The sequence below is a fragment of the Girardinichthys multiradiatus genome, chromosome 11 (assembly GCF_021462225.1).
Source record: "Girardinichthys multiradiatus isolate DD_20200921_A chromosome 11, DD_fGirMul_XY1, whole genome shotgun sequence".
NCBI classification, from domain to species: domain Eukaryota; kingdom Metazoa; phylum Chordata; class Actinopteri; order Cyprinodontiformes; family Goodeidae; genus Girardinichthys; species Girardinichthys multiradiatus.
The window spans coordinates 22994961-23007098 of record NC_061804.1 but is presented as its reverse complement, the minus strand read 5'-3'; the positions used below and the strand labels follow the sequence as shown (position 1 = coordinate 23007098).

At 37.6% G+C, this 12138-nt stretch overlaps 1 protein-coding gene across 5 annotated transcripts in view; it reads right to left on the bottom strand.

The window, feature by feature from the left end:
* The window catches only part of grik1a (glutamate receptor, ionotropic, kainate 1a), a 38681-nt gene that overhangs the window by 8319 nt on the left and 18224 nt on the right, over positions 1-12138 (bottom strand). For 3 of the 5 annotated variants that reach the window (XM_047379856.1, XM_047379853.1, XM_047379852.1), the window contains 7 exons: positions 9016-9123; positions 8783-8827; positions 2478-2594; positions 2010-2213; positions 1699-1922; positions 1107-1225; positions 88-305 (listed from right to left, as the gene is read on the bottom strand). In XM_047379856.1, the coding sequence (XP_047235812.1) occupies positions 88-305; positions 1107-1225; positions 1699-1922; positions 2010-2213; positions 2478-2594; positions 8783-8827; positions 9016-9123 (1035 nt within the window). The remainder of the gene's footprint in view (positions 1-87; positions 306-1106; positions 1226-1698; positions 1923-2009; positions 2214-2477; positions 2595-8782; positions 8828-9015; positions 9124-12138) is intronic. The other 2 variants (XM_047379854.1, XM_047379855.1) reach the window with 1 other exon arrangement.

The window sequence follows — 12138 nt, the reverse complement described above, 5'->3', positions numbered from 1 at the left end:
TTTGCACCACTAATGTGTTCTCTTTCTTTAAGGAAAAACGTTTAGCATTTATTAGAAACAAAAAAAAACAAAAAACTTAACACTTGCCTTAAAGAATGTCATAGTGGATCCATCCCTCACTGCCCCATATTCAATCCTTGTCTGTTTGGCCAGGTCGTCTGCGGAGTCGATGGGGGCATCCATTCTTTCCACAGTGAGGAAAGCTGCCAGGTTGGCCGTATAGGAGGAGATGATGATTAAAGTAAAGAACCACCAGATACCCCCGACTATACGTGTGGACAAAGCCTTAGGCATCACCTCGGAGCCTGGAGACATAGCAAGAAAAATAAAGTTAGAGACAACCTTAAAGGGTAGAGGTATACAAAGTGTACTAAAAAACATATTTGGAATGGAAATAAATAAGTGTACAATACATATATAAGCATTTGAAATGTTCCTTTGTTGACTGGAAATATGCTGATGTTAAGGTATCTTAGATTCATACCACAGCTTTAGATGATCATTATTTCTACTGTGCACCTCTACGTGTAATTAGATGCTTATTCTCTTTCTCGTGTATTTTTGACAAAAGTAAATTAAACAAATAAAAATATTTGTTCTTCAATTAAATCAAACCTGTAACAAAATACAAGCATAATTTAGAGCTATACTAATGCTAATTATTTACACAAACCTATATTCACCATTATTGTTTTGTTTTCATTTTAATTTCACAAAGCTCATAAAATGTAATTAAACATGTCATTAAAGAAAATAGGACACCCCTTGAATGGTCATATATCCTTTTTCCTGTTGAATATGTGTGTATAATATATGTGCATTATATGTGTATAATATTATCTGGCTAGTAAAATGTCTGATTTCATATTCTCTTGAGATCCAAAAAAAATGCCAGCTTACATTAGTTGTTTTGTGTACTGATAATATCAGATTTACTGCAGCATCTCAAGCTTTTTTTTTTTTGAGACCCTACATAAAATGTCCATAATATCCAACACAATTCTCATAATGCTTAAAACATTGTAATTGAATACTGAATATTTATGTCCTGCCCTGTACCACACACATCTTCTGATTATAAATAACCTACAAAGTGAGATTTGTACCTTGTCGCATTAGTGCTCCAATGCCAAACCAGAAACTGTTGAGCAAAGTGAAGTTGTTCTGCACAAGAGTTGAGGATGGATTACATGCATGTGGGTTGTACCATTCATATGGTGTAAACCTGAAAGACAGAGTTGGGTGTAAAGGAGATATAGAAAACAATGCATTACAAATTTAGCCCTGATTTGTTTCATGTAGCAGTCCTCTTTACGTTCTGCCATAATTTATTTTTCTACTATAAATAATGACTCTTAGAGCCTAGAGGTGCAATGTACTTTCAATCAACACTGAACATAACACTCTGGGATCAGAGGAGTAAGCTTTAGTAGGGGATGTGAAGACTCCAACATGACTTAAAATACTTAGAAACCAACTTTGTAAACAGACCAACACATTTGGGCTTGTGGCCTTCATCAGGGTCACACTAAGCCTTTGTACCCAGATGAAAACCTTGCAGTTATGAGAACAATTTGCAAAATCTATACAAAACATTGACATTGCTGAGATTTTAACAGCACATAGCTCCCTTCCTAACACTGCATGCATAAATCTGTGACAACAATCTTTGCGACATGCATCAGTCTGCTGGTTTACCTTGCAATCACAAAGAGCACACAGCTGACTCCAGTGCAGGCTAACAGCACATACATCCAGATATCTGGGGACAGGGGGTTAAGGAAGGAGAACACGCCGGGATTGGTTCCATTGGGTTTCCGGTACAAGATGCTAATTCCTAAAGTCATGAAGGGCTTGGAAAAGTCAATCACTTTTTCTCGAACGTAGGTGATAGTCAGAGGAGCCACAGCAAGGTCTGCGACCTGTTGCAAAAAAATATGAGATTAAAGAGGAGATTCAAAATAAGAGTTTAAAATGAGCACAACACACTCTTCACACTTTTCACTCACATGGTCGATTAGTTCCCGGACCATCCCGTTCCATTCTCCCTTATCATTTTGGGCTCCATACTTCCCATCTGCCACCAGCCGGACTTCATATGTAAATCCTAAGATGTTGGAGAGCTCCTTCAATAGGTCCATGCAGTATCCCTCATAACGGTCATTTCCAACCAGCTCCTTGTCTGACTTTTTTACCATCACATAAGGATTTTCCTTAATAAAAAAATAATCAGAAAAAAAAAATCAACCATTACAACTCAAATGGTTTTATTCTAGCAATACGTCTGTGAAATGAAATCATAATTGGAGTTTTAGTCAGTTGATACTTTGATCAGTGGTGATGCGAACAGGAAATCTAGTTGTGATGACTAGTTAATGTTTTTTTCTCTACTATTCTCTCTATTCTGTACTCATCCCGTATGTGCCAACCTGTCCTTCTTCTCCCTGTCCTGTTCTCTTATTTACCCATCATATTACCTGTATGGTCGTGACAATCAGCGTCCTGTTAGCCAGAGAGTCCGTCACGTTGGTATTCTTTTCCCGGTTGGGCTTCTCCATCAGTTTCATCCCCCTGTATGAGTTCCACACAGCCACCTGGAACCACAAATAGGATTTCAGACTCAAAAAATAACATCTGCTGCTTTAATCAAAATCAAAACATGGTACATGTGACACCTGCTCTACTCAGCGAAGAATACTGACAGAGTTTCAGTATAGACTTGTTGAATAAACCATAAAAACCTGAATAAGGATGTCACGTGATCACAAACACCTGTATCTTTAAAGGGAATAAGCTGGTTGATTTTCTCATTCAGTGGTGAAAAATACAAACATTTTATTTGTTTTGTTTTCAAGGCCAAAGAACAAGGTGGAAGCTGCTTCACTGCTCTGTATAATGGTCACATTTTCTAACTCGGTGAAGTGAGAAATGAAAAAGAAAAGTGAAGGTTGAAAGATCTGACACCCTTGCTTCTTTTTTAATCTTCCTCACCAATTTAATGTCCTCAAACATTTACCTTGGCTCAGCTGAGCTCTAATGATTCTCGCCAACGTGCAGAAAATTGTATTTTATATAAGTACAGAGAATTTTAAAATGGAGAAGTAGTTTGTTTCCAGCACCTTAGGTTAACAAAATAAAATCTTTGTTTTCTTCTGAAGTAGAACCGATGTTCACAACATGTGTGAAGAAAACAATTTGCCTAATGAGCAGTTATTATTTTGGATGTGAGCATCTAGAACTCAACATTCACTTATCATAGCATGAATGCCACATGAAATCTGATATTTGAATGATTTATTCAAACTGATTTTTTTTAGGGGTGATTTTTTGTAGGATTCAACTACAATTAGTTTAGACTTTAATCTAAACATGGTCATAAATATACATACAGGCTCAGAAGCTTATATACGTTTGCTCACACTATTATTCAGATAAATGTGGCTCAGCAAGATTCACCTCGACCACATGATTAGTGTAGCAATTGAATTATTGTATGATTCAAGCTGGATATTTGACCACACCTATCAGAAATTGCATAACTCATGTAAAGCTCATGTGTTGGTTTTTAGGCACAAATGCTGTTTTTAAGCATTGTCAGCATAGTAAATAGGGCTGTGGCCATTTGAAAATTGTAATGTGAGCATGTTTTCTTCATTCCAAAACCAAGTTTTATGTGTCTTTTGGGTTTTTATAGAAGTTTCAACAAGCTAGATTTTGATTTTAGGTGAAGTTGAAAACTTTAGAGGCATGCCTCTATCTTCATTATTCCAGTCTTACTCGAGATCCACAGGATGATGCTGCCACCACCATGCCGAACAGCTGACACAGTCTAACAAGGTTTTAAAGCTTCTCCTTAACTCATCCACACATTCTCCTTGTCATGGTACAAAACATTTCAAACGAAGATATTTTACTTGTCATTGTGGGAAGCTCCAAATTACAGTTGAGCTTTAAGGGGTCAATTTTGGAGGACTGTCAATTTCCTTGCTCTGCAACCCCTCAGTCTCAGTGTTAATGTATCACTCATATAACTGTGGGAACTGAGAATGGTGTTCCAGCATCGTCCTGTTTTAAGATTGAGCCTTGGTGGATCTTGGTGGTTTTCTGGAAACTCCCAAATCAATTTCCTTTCATCTGAAGGTTTGGATCAGATGAGTGAAACATTAACCCAATTGGTTCTTTTAGCTAGGGTTAAATTAGGTTCGTTTTTAAAGGTTCATTTGTAAAGGCTTACACAAAGCTTCCAGAATATTCTCAAGCTCAGTTCCATGGTACTACCAATTCTGATGGAAACAGTATATTAGTGAGAGTGTATGAGCATATTTGAGCCTGCTTATATATTGCTGACCCTGTGGATCAGAGAAAACTAATAAATATTTTAAACTTGTTGATCTGCTCATTGTTTTCACATTGAAGTTATGCGCTGTATATTAATTTCCTACTGGAAAAAGGCCAGTTCATAGACATTAGTAAATGTAATAAGCTTATTCATGTCAAAGATGTATGAAAACCTCTGACTGGAACTATAGAATTGATGTTTTTCTCCTTATTTGAACCTGAATCTTGTAATACCTACTGGAAGTAAGTCTCCAAACATAAACAGCATATTCTTGTTTGTTTTAATTAGTCCTTCAGTCAAAAGATACTTTTGCTACCTACGAAATAATAAAATAAAAATCTTTTTTCCAGCTTCAACCATTTTGCATGTAAATTTAATAGATTTTGTTATAGTATAACATTTTGCAACCGTACAAATAAAAATCCTAAACTAGAGCTTAGTTTGAATGTAACAGTAACGAAATTGGACTGACAGTAGCAGGGACAGCATTAATGAAAAAAAGGCAGCAGCATCAGAGGGGTTCAGAGGAAATAAAAAGGCAACACAGAGTCTGTTCTCCACATGGTCCCAGTGACTGTGAATGAAGCTGGCCAGACCATGCAGCTTAATCCTAACCGTTTTCAGATTAAAACAGATGTCTATCAGATGGATCTTGAACCCCTTGAATCTCCTCAGTGTTTAATGGACAAGCAAGGGTCAGGAGAGTGATGATAGTGATGAAATAAAGTTGAGCGCATTAACGTATTATGTGTCACCGTTAATAGAACTGGTACTGATAAGCTTTTCTCTTCTGCAGCTAAACTCTAAACAAAACAATGTTTTTACTTGGGAACAGTGGCCTGTTTTGTCATTCAATGCAAAGAGGATGAGTGAAGGCATCAGTGCCTCTTGCTGTATTAAACTGAGCTCAAAAGAGAGTGCACTCTTTTAAAACGTTTTTCAGAAAAGGTTTGAATTTTTGGGAATTTCTGTCCCAAAAAATGATCTCTTTACTCATCATTAGATTTTTTCCTATGACATTAACCTGCAAAGAAATTAAAAAGGGAAAATCTATATTATTTCTGAAATCACTATACATTTGTACCACAGCATTCTGAGTGAGAGTTAATAAATCCATCTTATCATAGGATATTGCAGGAGAGGAGAACAGATGGGTGTTGTATGTAACTGATGAAATTATTGATTAAGGTTCACCTTCCAGTAGGCAACCAGAGTTGTAATAGTATTGTTAAGATCCAAATATATTATTAATGTATTAGAATGGCCCAGTAAAAGACCTAAATCCAGTTTTGAATTTGAGAAGACTCAGTTATTGTTCACATATCCTCCTCATCCAATCTGATTGGGTTTCTGCTATTTAGCAAAGAACAAACAGTTTAGTCTCCAGGTGTGGAAAACTGGTAAAGACAACAAGAATGAAATGCAGCTCTATTTGAAGCCAAATGTTCTATAAAACATTGACTTAGCTCAGGGGGGCTTTATTCAAATGTATACCACACTTTTCAGATTTTTCTGTGTAAAAACATTTTTAAAATCATGTCTCGTTCTCCCTATATATTTATGCACTACTTTGTGTTGGTCTATCACATAAAATACGTTGACATTTGTGGTGGTAATGTGACCACAAACAAATGTGAAAACGTTCAAGCAGTAAAAGGCATTGCACATTTTAGGAAGTGTGACAGATATTATATGCTTTCCTTGTGTAGTTTCACATAATCTAGACACGGTCCATAAGATAATTAGTTTTATTTAAACATTATCCTTCCTCTTAAATCATCTATAGGATCACCCAGTCTGGAATGTCAGAAATCTGACCTACTCAAAAAGCTGGAATGTAGTTTATGTCAACCACTCAGTTGTCTTTTTTCCCTTGTAGTGCTGATTCATGGGTTTGCTCTATATAGCATTGCAATTTATCATGTTTACCAGAGTGGCTTCCAATAAACAGTTATAAAACCAGACTCTCTCTTTCTCATCTGCTTTAAGAAAAACGCTAAGAACCCTAAAGCTCATCCTTACTCAGAACCAAATCACACTGGAAAACCATTACTAAAGATTAGGAGCATGCTAAACCGAGCCAAGAAAGCTGGAAGCAAAAAAAAAAAAAAAAAACATTTCCAAAGGAGTCAACACTTTGAAGGAAATTATTTTATTTTTTCACTTTGTTTATCCCTATCCTCTTCTTTAAAGTGTGTTTAACACACAAGCACTCAAGAACCAACCCAACTGCAATGAACTGATAATTCCGTTATTATGACCATAAAGTCAGGTGTTTTATGAGATGTGCGTTCCATATAGTAATGAGGACCCTAAGGATGAGTGTTACAAGCTTAAGATGCAGCGTAAAATCAAATTGCAAAATAAATCATGGTTTCTGGAACTTGACAGCTGCTGACTGTCCACATAGCTGCCTGTCTGACAACTGAGACAGATGGAGTTGGGAAACTTTGTAAACAAGCTGTTTTAAGGGGATGAACTGATTTAACATCTGTTCTTTGGCTCTAATGTTTAAAAAAAAAAAAAGTATAAGGAGTACCTGGGGTCATTTTAAACTTAAAGGGATATTTCAAGATTTTTGTGTCCTGTTCTCCGTGTAAGTTTACCAGTTCAGTTAGGTCAATATTAAAGATTTCAACCTACCATGTGGCTCCCATGCACCTGCTCGCACGTTGGTCCCATAAAAACGCAGCCTAACATGACAGCTTTTAAACCATTATCACATTTGCTTTGGGTGGTCATTCATGTGGAAGCCTATCACAAAGGAAACGGAGGCAGGAGGCAAAACACTTTGGATGTTCTGTTTTCATAAAAGTGTTTCTCACAAAGATAATTTTGGTGCCACACCACCTTCTACCTGCACCTCCTCCGCAAGTAATCGGTTTATGTGTAAATAACCCCTCAATGCAAACATGGTTAACATAATTTGTGTTGACGTTTTTGAGTTTAGAGTTCTTTCAAAGTGGTAGAAGTCCAGTTTGGTACAATTTGGTTTCAGCCTCCAAGATTGACTAATTTAGATTTATATTAAATAAGAACACATAGGCAGTAAGTGTACCAGCATGTAGGTATAACACGTTGGTACGTTTCATTATTTCAGGAGTCAAAAACAAATTACAATATAATTTTAGATATGAAATAAGTCCTACAGTAATGACTTTGCATTAACAGAAAATTGAAATTTCCCCAAATCAAACTGGACTTTAAAACTGAAGATATGTTCAAGTAAAACAAAATAATTATTTAGTTGTAATAACCAGCATATATTGATACACCACCCTCCACAATTACTGCCACGACAAGTGAAGATGTGTTCAAAGGTCTAAATTTTCAAAAGGGTAGTGTGCCCTCCACGATACCCTTTTGAAAATATGAAGAAGGCAACATGAACCACAGACAGCATGGAAAGAAACAGTGAGTTGGTACAGCATTAATAAATTAATCTTGTGGAGACTTGGCTATCCCAAGACGCAACTCATTCCTATAGTTCTCTAACTGAGCTTTGGAGACTTATTTTACAGTCCCACTCACTAAGTTCCAGGTGATTTAAACTTTTTATCTGTTGGTCTAACTGTAGATGAGCTAAGGTGAGAAGCAAATGTCATTTAAACATTTCCTGAATTGTGCAGATCAATGCACTTAACCTTTAAATGAATAGCATGTTGTTTTGTCTTTCCCATTTCAAAGAGTGGACCACTGTGTCACATGTCCTTTATTTTGTTGTGTTTTTTCCACATCACTATATGTTGTCAACTTAAAGGTAAGACTTTTCTATTTTGTGTGTAAGAGTATTAATTCTAAGGCTTTTTACACATCTTTGCCAGAGGGCCAATAAATTTTCATAACCTGCAGAGGAACAGCAGTTAACTTAGTCTTTGTTTTTCTAACCTTTAATTAGCTAGCATATGACATCTGTTTCTCTGGCAGCCATTTTTAAACCTCACCTCCACTGCTAGTGTCTGGATCTCTGTCCGTTTCTGCAAACTAGGCTTTTTTGGTTGCCATAAAATCCTTCTAGCCTGCATAAATTCATGATGGCAATCGAATGGTAAAGAGCATGGTTTCAAACAACAAATTTCAGCAAAAGTGGCTGATTTTCCTTTCATTAATCACAGAATAACATTAGAGAAGCTGAATATAACAGGCTTATTTTGTCTTCTAGAAAACCTATTGCTCTATCTGCTACAGAAAACTTTTTGTTTTCTTTCTTCTAAAGCTACTGAGATAAAGTTTTGATGCCTGTCATATCAATCAGATCCTGTACCCAAAGAGTAAAAAAGCAGAAAAGTCAAATATGGCATAGCTGTACACAAAATCATTGAAGGGTAACAGAGTTGACAAGGCAGGTAACAGAAGAGGTGGGCGGCATATGGAATGAAAAACACAGGGAGGTTGGGGAAAAAAAACAACAAAGGCTTCAACCAAACAGGGCACAGAACAAACCTTGATCCACCTTTTTGTGAGGCGACTTGTGCCCTCCACAATACCCTTTTGAAAATTTGAAGAAGGCAACATGAACCACAGACAGCATGGAAAGAAACGAGTTGGTACAACATTAATATTATACATGACTGGGCAAATTTGCAGTGTCAAAAATCCGTCTCTCAAACATACACCCAATTTAGTCAGGGCACGATGTTGTTGTAATAGCCTGTTCTGCAGGCTACTGTACTCACTCTGGCAGTGCCATCTTCTTGGAGGCTGATAATATCCAAATCAAAGTCTCTCCTTAGGCCATCTGTCTTATTAAGAACAATGTGCCCTGTCAGTCCATCCCACTGTGCCTAGAAAAAGAGACACGCAAAAAGAGAAAGAAAGTGCAGCAGGAGAGTATCTAAGTTCTCGGAATGTGTGTAGATTTACTAAAATACAATGATAATTCACTCCCAAAATGAGACGGGATACAGAGTCTGTACTCACAGACGGATTGTGTAGGATGTGAGGGATGTGGTCATTAGAACCACAATCAATGCAATTGGGCACAAAAATAAAATGTTCAGATTATATACAAATATATTTTATTACATGTGAGATTTGAGCATTGTATGAATATTTATTGCTGCCATACCTCTAAATTAAACTAAAACTAAAGCCCTTTTCAGACCTGGTTTTATAATGTGACCTGCAATTTGCTGAACGATTGGATCTTGACTACTTGCTTTACAAGCACTTAAACTATGGCATTATTCAGTATTTAACCTGGCTGACAATAAGATGAGATTTTATGGAATTATTTAATCTAATAACTCTTAAGAAGCCTATTTGGATAGGTTAGACACAATGTGAGAGAACTAAAGGTAAATACATAATGTGGTACTTTACAGAGCCCAGTTTCATTGCTAAGACACTAAAACGTTTAACCCATAATAACCTCAGTAAAACAGTTGCCAGCTGCTCCACATACGTACCTTTATTACCCCACACACAATGCACTGCGTAAAAGTAAAAGTGATAGGATGTTGCTCATACAGAGAGATTATATATGCTTTGTATCAGTCATTTAATGACACGATGCCTGCGGTCCATACAATCAGCTCCAAAAATGCTAAAAATAAACTACAGAGAAGAGAGAAAAAACACCCCCCTATATTGTGTCCTGACATCTATTTATTAATAAAATCCCAACTTAAGAGTGGTAGAGAACATCTTTTTATCATTGTTATTGAACAAGAAGCCTATTTTAACAGAAAAAAGAGTATTTCCAATAGCTGCTTAATAGTTTTAAATTAGCTGATAGCAGTGCTGACATCCCTGTTCACAGTTTTTTTATATTTTTCAACCTGTGATCCATTGGACTCTGCTGCTTGAGGAGAGTCACATTATGTCAGTGTGTGGTCTTTCAGTGAGCCTCAGGACAAAGTGGTTTCCGACAACTAAACTAATGCAGATAAAAGTGGCCTTCCAATGATCTTCTGCAAAATGTTTGGAGTATGGGTATAAAAAAGTAGGGTTATACAAAATGAAAACTTATGCCTACAAAAAGAGTTACAAATTGGTGACGGAGCAAAATGATCCAACGTGACGCTCTCTATGGTATGTAGGAACGCCAGGTTGAAAACGTAAACATGGTCAGGTCAGACCAAAATTGAACTTTTTGCCCTAGATGCATCTGCTATATGTGGTGGAAGCTGCATCCTGCTGTGTGGATGCTTTTCTTCAGCTAGTGACAAGGAAGCTGGTCAGCATTGATGGAAAGACAGATGGAGCTTAACAGACGGAAGTCCTAGAAAAAGACCTATTACAGGTTGCAAAAGACTTGGGGTTAGGGCAGTGGTTCACCTCCCAGCAGGTCAACGAACATGTAGTCAAAACAACAATTGAATAGTTTGGATGAAAGTATATCCATGTGTCAGAAAGGTCCAGTCAAAGTCCAAACTCAAATAAAACTAATTCGGAATCTGAGCGAATTGATGAAAATTTATGTTCATGGATGCTCTACATTTAAACAGAAGTGTGCCCAAAGGTAGTTTTGCAATGTGTTCAGTCAAGTCAATTTCTGAATACAATGTATGCCACACTTTTCAGATTTTAATTTTTAAACATTTTTTAAAACAAGTATCCTTATAGATATAGATGTTTTATTTCATGCTGGTGTATCACATAAAATCCCAATAAAACATAGGTTGTAATACAGGTCTGAGGTTGTAACTTGACAAAATACAGGGGTTGGACAATGAAACTGAAACACCTGTCATTTTAGTGTGGGAGGTTTCATGGCTAAATTGGACCAGCCTGGTAGCCAGTCTTCATTGATTGCACATTGCACCAGTAAGAGCAGAGTGTGAAGGTTCAATTAGCAGGGTAAGAGCACAGTTTTGCTCAAAATATTGAAATGCACACAACATTATGTGTGACATACCAGAGTTCAAAAGAGGACAAATTGTTGGTGCACGTCTTGCTGGCGCATCTGTGACCAAGACAGCAAGTCTTTGTGATGTATCAAGAGCCACGGTATCCAGGGTAATGTCAGCATACCACCAAGAAGGACGAACCACATCCAACAGGATTAACTGTGGACGCAAGAGGAAGCTGTCTGAAAGGGATGTTCGGGTGCTAACCCGGATTGTATCCAAAAAACAAAAAACCACAGCTGCCCAAATCATGGCTGAATTAAATGTGCACCTCAACTCTCCTGTTTCCACCAGAACTGTCCGTCGGGAGCTCCACAGGGTCAATATACACGGCCAGGCTGCTATAGCCAAACCTTTGGTCACTCATGCCAATGCCAAACGTCGGTTTCAATGGTGCAAGGAGTGCAGATCTTGGCCTGTGGACAATATGAAACATGTATTGTTCTCTGATGAGTCCACCTTTACTGTTTTCCCCACATCCGGGAGAGTTACGGTGTGGAGAAGCCCCAAAGAAGCGTACCATCCAGACTGTTGCATGCCCAGAGTGAAGCATGGGAGTGGATCAGTGATGGTTTGGGCTGCCATATCATGGCATTCCCTTGGCCCAATACTTGTGCTAGATGGGCCCATCACTGCCAAGGACTACCGAACCATTCTTGAGGACCATGTGCATCCAATGGTTCAAACATTGTATCCTGAAGGCGGTGCCGTGTATCAGGATGACAATGCACCAATACACACAGCAAGACTGGTGAAAGATTGGTTTGATGAACATGAAAGTGAAGTTGAACATCTCCCATGGCCTGCACAGTCACCAGATCTAAATATTATTGAGCCACTTTGGGGTGTTTTGGAGGAGCGAGTCAGGAAACGTTTTCCTCCACCAGTATCACATAGTGACCTGGCCACTATCCTGCAAGAAGAATGGCTTAAAATCCCTCTGACCAC